Source organism: Carassius gibelio, chromosome A7, assembly GCF_023724105.1.
Source record: "Carassius gibelio isolate Cgi1373 ecotype wild population from Czech Republic chromosome A7, carGib1.2-hapl.c, whole genome shotgun sequence".
Lineage (NCBI taxonomy): Eukaryota > Metazoa > Chordata > Actinopteri > Cypriniformes > Cyprinidae > Carassius > Carassius gibelio.
In genome coordinates, this window is record NC_068377.1 from 8,235,443 (window position 1) to 8,248,048 (window position 12,606).

The 12,606-nt window shown below is 40.6% G+C and overlaps 1 protein-coding gene across 1 annotated transcript; it reads left to right on the forward strand.

Annotated features, from left to right (window-relative positions):
- Positions 1-980: 980 nt before the first annotated feature.
- Positions 981-6,211, forward strand: LOC128016297 (D(4) dopamine receptor-like). Its single transcript, XM_052600787.1, has 4 exons — positions 981-1,224; positions 1,674-1,786; positions 2,711-3,306; positions 5,908-6,211. Exons 1-4 carry the CDS (start codon positions 982-984, stop codon positions 6,108-6,110), a joined length of 1,155 nt encoding a protein of 384 aa, XP_052456747.1. The 5' UTR covers position 981; the 3' UTR covers positions 6,111-6,211.
- Positions 6,212-12,606: the final 6,395 nt, after the last annotated feature.

A 12,606-nucleotide genomic window follows, 5' to 3' on the forward strand; every position in this document is an offset into this window, starting at 1 on the left:
TCTGTACAGTTGAACACACACTGAACAAAATAAATGTTATGAATACCCAGAAAATTGTGCTTAATAGAAAAAACAAAAATAGTTTGGTAGTGCAATGCAAAGTTAATGACTTTTGAACACATTTACCACAAAATTATGGAACCAAGTAAACCACTCTCAATGTATATGTAGCTTTGAGAGGGGTGGGAGGTGGGGGTGGGGGTTAATTCCTGATCATAAATGTAATGGTGTAGCAAGAAACACATTTTTGTCCCCTGATAAAGTTTATTGATTTAATAATAAAACATTATATATATATATATATATATATATATATATATATATATATATATATATATATATATATATATATATATATATATACTTCAATAAAAATTGAATTAATAATCTAAAATATATATTTTTTTAAAACAGCAATTTTATTTAGTTATTTTTGATGAAAAGTAAATCCCAATTGAAAGTACCCAATAAATGATTTTATATATTAAGCTAACTGGTTTTTTAAATATTATTTAGGCTATTATAGGCCTTATATGGGCAGGATGAGCGAAGGTGTATACTCAAATCGTACTGTACAGTAGCCTATGTCTAATCAGCTCTGCAGTTGTAAAAAAAAAAATGCCACACCGACCGTCCGTCTGCAACTGCGTCTCCATTAGTTAAGTAAGTGGTTGGAGCGGCTACAACCTTTTTTTCTCAGCATCGTAAAGTTTCATGTTGACAGCAGCTGCCATTAAACGAAACGCAGCTCACGAGTTTCCCAGATTATCGGACTGTGTTATCTCAGGAGAGACAGCAGATGGACTGCCTTTCTCAATGCCTCTATCTGGCGCCTTGAGGTTGATTTAGATGGCTTGTCTCCTGACAACACAACAAGTTAATAACACAAGATGAGCAGAGATGGACCAAAGTGGACACGACAACGTGAGACATTTCTGAAAAGTTTCGCCGAAGAAGCCCTTCTCGCTCGGATAAAGAACAATGTCTGTGAATGTCTCGAGCTTGAACAACACACTTCAGCACGAGCTCTTTACCTACAATGTTCCTGCTCTCATATTTGGGCTTTTGCTCATTATTGTGATCATTTGTGGAAATGCGCTTGTCTGCCTAAGTGTTTACAAGGAAAAAGCCTTGAAGACAACGACAAACTATTTCATAGTGAGTTTGGCTGTGGCAGATCTGCTGTTGGCGGTTCTGGTTTTACCCCTGTTTGTCTATGCAGAGGTAAGTGATCTGTTTCAAGCGCAAATAGCTACTGTATGTCTGAGACACATAATGAGAAGTTAATTGTGCAATTCGTTTTGTTTAAGTTTCCCAAATGTATGTACAAAAATGTGCATTTTTATAAGGATAGACAATACTGTATCTCAAAATACTGTTGGTCATTGTATCAGTATGAGCACTGAGACATATAGCCATAGCGTGACTGACAAATTAAAGATATGAATACTGTTGCATTATTTATAATAAATGACAAATATAACTAATTCATTATGTGTTTATAGTGTATGTGTGTGTGTGTGTGTGTGTGTGTGTGTGTGTGTGTGTATATATATATATATATATAATCTGTATCCAACCTGTTTGAAATTAATATAATATGCGAGGAAGCATGCAGTTTCTTCTAAATGTTCATTAAAACTATTTTTCACACAATAAATCTGTCTTTCCAGTTTCAAGGTGGTGTATGGTCCTTAGATGTGGCTCTTTGCGATGGACTAATGACCATGGATGTATTGCTCTGTACAGCATCAATTTTCAACCTTTGTGCAATCAGTGTGGACAGGTTTGTTCTTTAATCTCAGTCAAATATCCCTGACTTTTTGAATAGTATTACTTTTCCTGAAGAAAGATAAAAATTGCTTTTGGGAGCCTTGAGACATTTTTCTCAGAAAGAATGCATACTGAATAATCAGTTTCTAGCACATTATTTTGACATAATCGGGGTTGCAGAAACAGGTCATGCTGGTTCTGTAGTTCATTCTTATTCTGCAAAGGGCTATATTCCAGCACATCAGTGTTTCCGACTGGACAGAGTGCTCTTTAAGTATCTATAAAGAAAGTTAAAATAAGCAATATTCTGTAAATTATTGGTTCTCAACTGGTCGTGACCCAAAAAAGGTCTAATCTTATAGAAGATAGGAAAATAATGCTAAATGCAAATAATAATAAAATGCATCAGAATAAATATGCTTAACCTCTTCTGTTGTTGATGTCAAAGGCATTGTGTCCAGTGTTGGCACAAATTCATTGTTCACTTAAAAGCCAGCCAAATTAGGCAAAAGTTAAGCATGGAGTGGCTGTGTGACATGCACTCATCATCAAAGTCTATGAATAAAGCCATGCAAAATGTGAAAGAAAATATGATATACTCATTTAAATATGGGTTCTGTTGCAATGAGAATGTATGGTTTCTGGTTACCACAATGTATTTTGTGCAGGGAATTATTGACTGTTATATAGCACATGAAACCGAACACTCCATCTATAAAAAAATCCAGCATTTCATGTTAATAATTTTGCATACTGCTGGGCCAATATACACATTAATAAGTTACCAGGACACACTTGTTTACTCATTTGGGTCCTAAAGCAAAACCACTTGAGAACCATTTGAGTTTAAACGTTGGCTTAGCTGTGATCATACTGCTTAGAAAGTTTTTATTTCTGTTTATCCTGATGGTAACTTTCAATATGCATCCTGTAACAGGTTTATTGCAGTGTCCATACCACTTAACTACAACAGGAAACACGTTGACTATCGGCAGATTCTGTTACTTTCTGCCACGTGGTTGTTGGCGTTGGCTGTGGCATCTCCTGTCATCTTCGGAATAAACAATGTTCCACAAAGAGACCCCAGAGAATGCAAACTTGAAGACAACAATTATGTAGTATATTCGTCTGTCTGTTCCTTTTTCATCCCATGTCCAATCATGCTCCTACTGTACTTTGGGATGTTCCATGGCTTGCGCAAGTGGGAAGAATCACGCAAAGCCAAACTGAGAAACAGTATCCAGGCCTGCCGCAGTTTGCAGCATGCTGCAGTGGCTGCCGCCCTCCCGCCTTTGGGGGCTCTGCCTGCGTCTCTGCCCCGGGTCATTGAGAGGGACTTAGCCCAGTCCAGTCTTGAGGAGCTTGAAGACTTCACACAGCCCGTCTGCCCCTTCCCACCTGAGTATAAAAACAGCCCCATTCAGACTGTGGCCTACCCTGACATTCAATATGGGAAGCCAGCTCAGAGAAAGAAGAGGGATAAGATCAACGGAAGGGAGAGAAAAGCCATGAGGGTTTTACCTGTTGTTGTAGGTAAGTGTTGAATAAACTGTACATTTCTTAAAGGGATACTCCACCCCAAAATGAAAATGTTGTCATTAATCACTTACCGCCATGTCATTCCAAACACGTAAAAGCTTTGTTCGTCTTCAGAACACAATTAAGATATTTTGGATGAAAACCGGGAGGCTTGTGACTGTCCCATAGACTGCCAGATACATGACACTGTCAAAGTCCAGAAAAGTATGATAGACATCCATCTGGCATCAGTGGTTCAACCGTAACATTATAAAGCAAAGAGAATACTCTCTCCACATCACCGTAGTGTCACGCTCTTCTGTGTCAGCTGTGACAGAAGGATATGTTGTTTTCTTTCAAATCAGACTATGCTTTTCATACTTTTCTGGACCTTGACAGTGTTATTTACTTGGCAGTCTATGGGGCATTCACAAGCAGTCACCACTCCTGGTTTTCATCCAAAATATCTTAAAGACGAACTGAGCTTTTAAAGGTTTAAGGGGTAAGTGATTAATGACAAAATTTTCATTTTGGGGTGAAGTATCCCTTTAAAGTGTTGGCTGCATATGTGCTGTTTCAGTCTTGTTGGAGTTGACAGTACTTAATAACTTATTTGATGTGACTTCAAAAAGCAGAATGAAAGACGCCATAAAAATACTGTTTAATAAATTCTCCTGAGCTTTTATCGACAAATCAGTTTAATTATTGTGTGTGTAGGTAAGCTTCAAAACTTTGAATGAAATTGCCATAGAAGTTGAATTTCCCTGAACACACAGATAAAACTAACTACAGGCAAATCCCTCCATCCAATTATGAATTCTTGGTTCACCTGGTGCCTTAACCTAATTTCTAGGCCACTATTAATTAACACAATGACATACAGCAATGATTTAGAATGTGTTCTTCATTATTATTATTATCTCTCTTATTATTGTTGTTGCTGAAAATGAGTTTTAAATTAGTTTTACCTTTTTCATTTTTACTTGCTTAGACACAACTTCAAGTGATAGTTCACCCCAAAATAAAATTGTGTAAGGACTTACTTACCCTCATGTTGATCCAGATTCATAATACTTTCTTCTTCTTCTGCAGAACACAAAATAAGTTATATTGAGCAATGTTGTCCATACACAATCATCTTTAGTTTCAGTTTATTTTGAAAAATTATTTTCAGTTTTTTTTTTTTTCAAAAGAAAAAGTCAAACAAGTTTGGAACAACATAAGCATGAGTAAACAGTTTGTCTCATTGTGTGTGTGTGAGAACAATCCCTTATATAAAATTTGCATCATGAATTTAGCATCCTGTTTTGTTAGTCATTAGACATAATATCACATATCCAGACATTGTAAAATAGTTTGTCAGGTTACCTAAAATGTGCTTTTTGTGCAAACACCATAAATAACTGTTTTATTCAAGTGAAAACTTTTATTTAATATGACTAATCATGTCTATAGCTTAAACTCGTTAAGGTAACATCAAAACATTTCTAAAGCTAAATAGGGAAAGGGATAATGTTTTTTGCGTTATAGAAACATCTTATTGAAGTTATACAGATGATCTGAAACTTATTCTAACTCCATTACTGGGTATTTATAGAAATACCATTACTATACTTGAATAATTCAGCAGATCTTAGGCCACTGGAGAAGCACATTAATATCTATAATATACAGTAGATGAGGTTGATTTATATGTGTAGATTTGCCCCACATGTTATTCATAACATTTGATTTGACATAGTTTGGTCACTTTCGTAAGAGATTCTTATGCCAGCATTGCGTAATGCAGAATTAATGGGCGTGATTTTGCAGGTTTCTGGGTTATCCAAAGCTTTCCAGAGCTCTTAAAGTCATTCATGAATATTTTTTTAGCCTTGAGCCTTTTTCTTAATCAGAACAAGAGTAGGAGTCTGACCAAAACATTTTGCCTATTAATGGAGTAATTTGGGATTATTATGGCATGCAGTCATTTATCACAGAAAATCGTTTTGAATTTAATCAAATCTGTAACAACAAACGAAAAAAATTATTTCCAGTAATTCTTCATTCTGGGAAGTTAAAAAGCAGATCCAGATGCTTTATATTAAAAATATAATTTGATGAAAATGTACTCACCCTCAGGCCACCCAGGATGTAGATTCACAACAATCCAGAAGTAATCCACACGACTCCAGCCCATTAATTAATAAATTAGGAAGTGAAAAGCTGCATGATTGTCATCAATGAATCCATCATTAAGACATTTTTAACTTCAGATTATTGCTTCCAGAAAAAATGTGATTCCTCTATCCATAATATTTCTTTCTGATTCAATCAGAAAACATATGCACATATCAAGCACTGTTTATAAGTGAAATCAGTGCAAAACAATTATAAACAAATATGTTGGTGGATATGTGAGAGGACAACGGGACTTTTTCACTGGAGGAAGTGTTATTACAAATGATGGTATATTTTAGGAAAGCTAAATTAATTTATTTGTGTTAAACATATTTTTGTACACTTTTATGTAAGGTTTGTATAATAGTTTATCAGAAAATGCTCTGCATCTTGCACGAAATTGTACCTCAATTCGATAATGTCAGACATGAGATATTATGTGTGATCTTCCTGCAGGTGTCTTCCTCTTCTGCTGGACTCCTTTTTTTGCAGTTCACACTGCACGAGCCCTGTGTGAATCCTGTCACATCTCTCCATACCTGATGAGCACAGTGACATGGCTAGGTTACATGAACAGTGCTCTGAACCCAATTATCTACACTGTCTTCAACACTGAATTCAGAAAGTTCTTCAGAAGATTTCTTCCCCGCTGCTGTTGAGATCCACCAAACAGTCCAAGACATAATTGCCATAATTTATGCTGAAGACATGTACTTGTAAACTGGTCTGCAACTGGACACCTACCAATACTTCATTTGTTTGTGCCTACCATGTACTACATCCATATTTTATATGGTGGATATATATATAATTTTTTTTTTTTTTTTTAGTTCAACAGAACATTCTCAGTGGTGCCTAGAACATTTGTGCAGTATTTTAAAATACCCCATGCTCTGTTAAAATATATCTCAGTCTGAGATAAGATGTATGATGCAGAATTCATAATGCATTGTATATTTCAGATCAATGAGATGTTATTGCCTGCAGGAATATTTTCAGTTAAAAGACCTCAATGTGCTAACTGTGTTACTGCATATTTTGATACATTGGATTCTGATAAATTTTATTTTTTAAATATTCTATAGATACTGTATAGCTTTGAGTTTAGATTTCATTCATCTGAAAATGGAAATGCATATTTCTATAAAGAGACCAAGCTGCTAGATTCTCTAACTGATGTTTGAAACAGGGCTTCCTTAATGTTACACTGAGCTGAAGTTCTTGAAAAGACCCAAGGATCAAATCTGTGTGCAGTGAAGAAAGGATCAGACACCTGGGCAGAATTCCCAGTTGTCTCTTTTTTCCTTCTCTCGTTGAATTATAAATAAAATGTCTGCATGATCAAGTGGAGCATCTCTTTAATAAGCCTGACACTGGCATTTCTTAGAGAATTCAGAACCAAGATCTTGGTGAACTCTATCTTTCCCCAGTATTGGTACCCTTCATCATCAAATGAATGAATAGACATACGTGTATATATCATATATTAAGACAAAAATATGTACTATGTAGAAAGAAAACGTCTCAGGTTACGAATGTAACCATGGTTCCCTGAGAGGGAACGAGACACTGCGTCCTCTGAAGGGACACTATGGGGAACACCTCGTCGTGACCCGTGTCTGAAGCATACTTTGAAAAAACGCCAACTCGTTGGCCGGCGACAGCGTCTGACATCACTACCGGCACGACTATAAATAAGCGACCGGAGAGCACTTCATTTATCTTCTTCGTGAAGCTTGCGTCCGAAGCATGGCAAGGGATCTAGAGGACGCAGTGTCTCGTTCCCTCTCAGGGAACCATGGTTACATTCGTAACCTGAGACGTTCCCCCTCAAGGGAACTTCGAACTGCGTCCTCTGAAGGGACACTATGGGGAACAGTATACCCACGCCGCCATGCTGAGGGGAGCGCAGGCCAGACCATGGCGAACACTAAGTACCAACTCTACCATTTCTATGGGAGTTGCCCCTAGGACGTTTAGACAGCTGTCTGTGACACTATCCCTTACGGCCAAAGGCCTAAGCTACATACTCAATTTAATTGATCAGGGCCTCGACCCGGGGTAGACCTTAAAGGCTTGGAATAGGAAGGATTCCTTTAAAGGGATACGGCTAAGAAACCAGTATTATACAAGGTCTTGCCTGTCACACAGGGGCTACCGTTTGCTCTTGCAAAAATTTTCCGAAGGAGCTGTCTCAACAGAACCCTGGTAGCAAAACCCTGCTAGATAGGTATTCAAGGATACCTGAATGTAGTGGCGCCCAAGATGAACGGGGCTTTACACCAACTCAAGAAAGGGCACGAAGGAACCGCGCGAAGCCCTTACCATAAAGGAATTTTAGAAAGAACGCAGAGCCTTAGCGTGCGAACTTACCACAGAGTGGATTTCAAAAAGTGCGCAAAGAATACACGTGCACACTTACCATAGTATGGATTTTTTTTAAATACTGTTCTAGGGAGGGGTTCTCGTGGCACTCTGAAGGGGAAAAAACAGAGAACACCGTCAAATGAGAGGAACTCTGAATTCAGAGTAGCGTACTAACACGTGACCCTTTTCTGGGAAAAAGGGGCCCGTTGTTAAAACTACTGCGAGAACCGCCCAAATATCCCTTGATGAGGGAAGCAATGCTTGAGTGTAAACAAATGCACTCCGGCTGAAAGGAGCCAAAGGAACCAAAGTCTAAACATCTCGAAAAAGGGAACGAAGCTGAGCGCGTAACCCTTACCATACAGGATTTCAGAAAAATATGCAGAGACTTGCGTGCACACTTACCACTTTAAGAAGTACACAGAATGTAGCGTGCATACCTACAGGTTCCTAAGCATCGCAGAGATTCTGAGCCACACGGGAGAGACAAGCTCCAAACTTACAAACCTCTTTGGACGAGGGGAGCGTCACCTGAGGCAGTAAAAAACAGGAAGAATTCTGTAACTACCACCTCCTCCCTTCCCACTGGATGTGACAGTGCATAAAAGCGGTCAGGAGGCCCCTCAGGGTGACCTGGCCAACATTCATGAAATCTCCTGCAGTGCCGTGCCAGTTCTGATGATCAGCGAGGCTCCCACAGAAGCCCGTGATCTCGGCCGCCTAATACCAGAGCACGAGGCCGGAAGGACGGTGCTGACAGGTGTTAGTAGATGCCATAACTGAGCACTGTAAAAGAGACTCACTTAGAAAGTTAGTAGACATATGACCACCAGCAATTCAACTCATAAGTATATACAGAAAAAGGGTTACATACTCACCCATCCTCCTGTAGTGGGACCCTGCTCACAGGGCGCCTCCTTATAGTCCGGACCAGGGGCGTAGCAAGCTTTTCAAAAGTGTGGGGGATGGATGTGGTTTGTTTATAAACAATAAAAATTATGAACAAATTGACAGAGGGGTACAAAATGCAGGGCTTAAAGTTCTCTGGCACTGTGCGGGATTTCCGGCTTGCAGCGTTTGGCTGGGAAAAAAATAATCCTACATTAAAAAAAAAAAAAATCAGTAAAGGGGAGAAAAAAAAAAGCAAAATCAGAAAAGGGGAGAAAAAAATGCCCACACAAAGCTTTTTCTCTGGTGGTATAAATAATGTAACAATTTACTGTTTTTAAACATTAAAATAATATACACTTTTATTTCATAGTTCTTCAACAGGTATGCAAACAATATCCCAATAATAGCAATTAACATTAGTCTAAAAAACTAAATATAATACCGAAAACACTCGACATGTCAACAAAACGATTAACAGAACATCTTCCCAAACACATATCAAGCTTATTTAAAAACCTCTAAAGCATAAACACTCATTCAAAGTACCTGGAAAAGGGAGATGTAAATAACCATAAGTTCCCGCCTCCTCAGCACGAGCTGACCGATAACACCCCAAGAGAGGCGGGACTTAAGGCAGAACAGCCAATCATCAGCCGATCACACTCAAAGCCGGTGTCATGTTTGAGAGGGAGGGGGAGGAGGCAGCCGCGGCGAGCGCAGACACAGAACGGTCAGAGAAACGGAAGAACGACTGTAGTAAGGCGTTTGTGCAAAACTGCTGAAAAACTGCAGAAAATGTGCGGGTGTCGAACCCTCTCACCGGGAAAAGTGTGGGTGTTAAAACCCCCACATCCCCCACGGGTGCGACGCCCCTGGTCCGGACCATCAGTAAGGTGGTTACTATGAATATAGAACCAACCAAAAACATCATAGGTCCAGCATATGAGACTGTTATGAGAGAAATTCTCCCCCACCTAACCTCGATCAGGTGGAGAGCAGGTGGTCGCAGGGGAATTCAGGCAAGGGAGGAAAAGAGCAGAAGTTAAACATAAAAAGCATTTTCTCTAGGTATCGCTCTGATTCGGACGAGAATGCTGCCTCGTCTGAATCACATCCCTCAGGTCCTGCTTACCTCCTCGCGACCCATGATTCCTCTTGCCCCTGCCCATAGGCGGGGGAGGAGCGCGAGCCGCGACACTAGCCTTCTGCACCCGTCTTTGATCCTCAGAACGAGACGGGCCAGGACCCCTATGTTGTTCGGGCTCGGACCTGGACCTTCGTGGAATGAAGGTTTTAAAAGCAGCTGAGCGTGCCCTTGCCTCCCTGAACTTTTCGACCACCATCTCGACGGAGGTACCGAAAAGCTCAGAAAGCGAGACCGGAGCATCGAGAAGAAAGCCCCTTTCTTTCTTCCCGATGTCTGCCAGGTTCACCCACAGATGTCTCTCCGTTACTACCATGGCAGCCATAGACCTACCCATGGCGGAGGCGGCCTGCTTGGTAGCACGGAGAGAGAGGTCTGTGGTGCGGCGCAGCTCGGCCACCTGATCAGCTGAAAGGCCCTCGCCTGTATCCAGGTCCCTCAGCAGGTCAGCCTGATAGGCCTGAAGCACCGCCATAGTGTGCAATGAAGCCACAGCCTGACCTGCTGCTGCGTATGCTTTGCCATTTAAGCGGGATGTATCCTGGAGGGGCTTAGATGGCAAAGAGGGAGATTTAAGAGAGGATGTTTCCCCCACAGAGAGATAGCTAGCCAGCGTCTCTTCTACAGGGGGCATCTTCTCATAGCCATTTTCGCGCATGCCCTCGATGTTAGCATAACTCGTATGCTGAAACCGATGGATGCAAGAAGAAAATGGCCTCTTCCATTCTTTCTTGATTTCGGCATGTAAATCAGGCAAGAATGGAAGGCTCACCTGGGCTGGAGGGCTATGGTCAGATAAATAACGCTCATCAAGGCGACCTCGCAGCGTTATTTTGCTGGTACGTTTCCATGGCAAGTTTAACTTTGCTGTGGCACGATCCATAACCTCTAACAGCTCCTCATACGCAGGGCAGGAGGATTCAGAAGGCTCAGCCTCAGCTTCTTCGCCAACCTCAGACATCTCCTGCTCTTCCTGGGTAGAACCCAGCAGAGCACTAACTTCAGTATCAGAAAGGGTTAATGATAACACGTCTTCCTCCTGAAGTTCATTCTCGTCCGCCGCCGAAGAGCGAGAAAGGGAAAGTCCCTCTCTAAACTCTTCAACGAGGTCCACCTGTGATCCCCACGAGCTCATTCTCCTCCGTGCCTCAACAGCGGCGGGTCCTGAGCCGCGGGAGACAGATGGCTGTCCCTCTTTCCTCGAAAAGAGAGACAAACGAGAGCGGAGCTTTTTCATGGAAAAACGCTCACAGTGCACGCAGATCGCCCCCTCAAGGACATCGCGCGCGTGCTCTTCGCCCAAACAAAAAACGCAAAGACTGTGTGTGTCATCCGGTGTCAAATAATGCTGACACGGATGCACGCACTGTCTAAACGCCTTGCTAGTGGAAGCCATGATAACAAAAGTAAAGATCGCTCTTACCGTGGTCGTTTCTCAGACGCACACTTCAAACAAAACAGTCAAATGAAGACGAAGAAGATAAATGACGTGCTCTCCGGTCGCTTATTTATAGTCGCGCCGGTAGTGACGTCAGACGCTGTCGCCGGCCAATGAGTTGGCGTTTTTTCAAAGTATGCTTCAGACACGGGTCACGACGAGGTGTTCCCCATAGTGTCCCTTCAGAGGACGCAGTTCGAAGTTCCCTTGAGGGGGAACTTGAAATCAGCTGTTTCCTATCCATCTATCCATATTACATAGCCTAATCAAAAAAAAAAATGGAGATTTATTTATTTTTTATAATCATAACCTACCTCTATCTCAGTTGATGGTCTCACTGTTAATTTATTTGGTTGTGTTCAAATGCATGGTGTCACACTCCACTCTTAAAGATTAAGTTTTAAAAAATGGTCTCATGCCAAAGGAGAACTTTTTAATTTGCCATGATGCCAATGGAGAACTGTTTTAGTTCTAGGGTTCTTTAGAGAACCATCTACTGTATGTACTTGCACTTCCAAGAACACACATGAAGAACTAGGCAGCTCAAGAACACTATATATAAACTTTCGTGTGTGTGATAATCACATTTTGGATAACAATCTGACAACTGTGATATAGGTCCATCTGCTTCATTCTCAGTTTTGGTTAAAAAATAAGGCAATTCTTAAACCAATCTAATGGCTCGACTACTGTCACTTCCTCTATGTCATCCACAACCTGCATGTTCTGTATGTCCCCTGGTTAGAGCATGTAAAATACTACTAAAATACTGCTTGATGTTTTATTAACCTCCAGAGATTCTTTCATGTCACCATTCTGCTCTGGTCTTTTCACAGTTCGTCTGTCCCATCATGTCATATGATGTGCTTCTTGGATTTTTCTTTCTTCCATTAGACATCTTGAATTGTCAGATAATTGAGGGTATTGTTTTGCTTTATCCATTCAGACCCTGTATGGTACAAAGCAGCAGAATAGCAAGCAGGCTGAACTGAATTAGACAGAGAGGTAGTGTCTGGTGTACTCAGCAACTGTGACACAATGAACTGAGCAGTTCAACTTCTCAACAGACAAAAAAGACAAACAATGAATACTCTGCATTATCAGCCTGCAGATAGTTTTCTTATTGTGTGAAAATTAATTGCAGTTTATGAGTGTGACGAGCAAAGAGCTTTTGCTTTTCTTTCACTCCAACAATGTCAACACACTGTCAAGAAGTTACATGGCATGATAAACCAAACTAGAAAATGCATTGCTATTTTTTTGTCACGTGTTTGGCAAGGAGGAACTCAAGTGCAGACAGGAATCACATCACGAA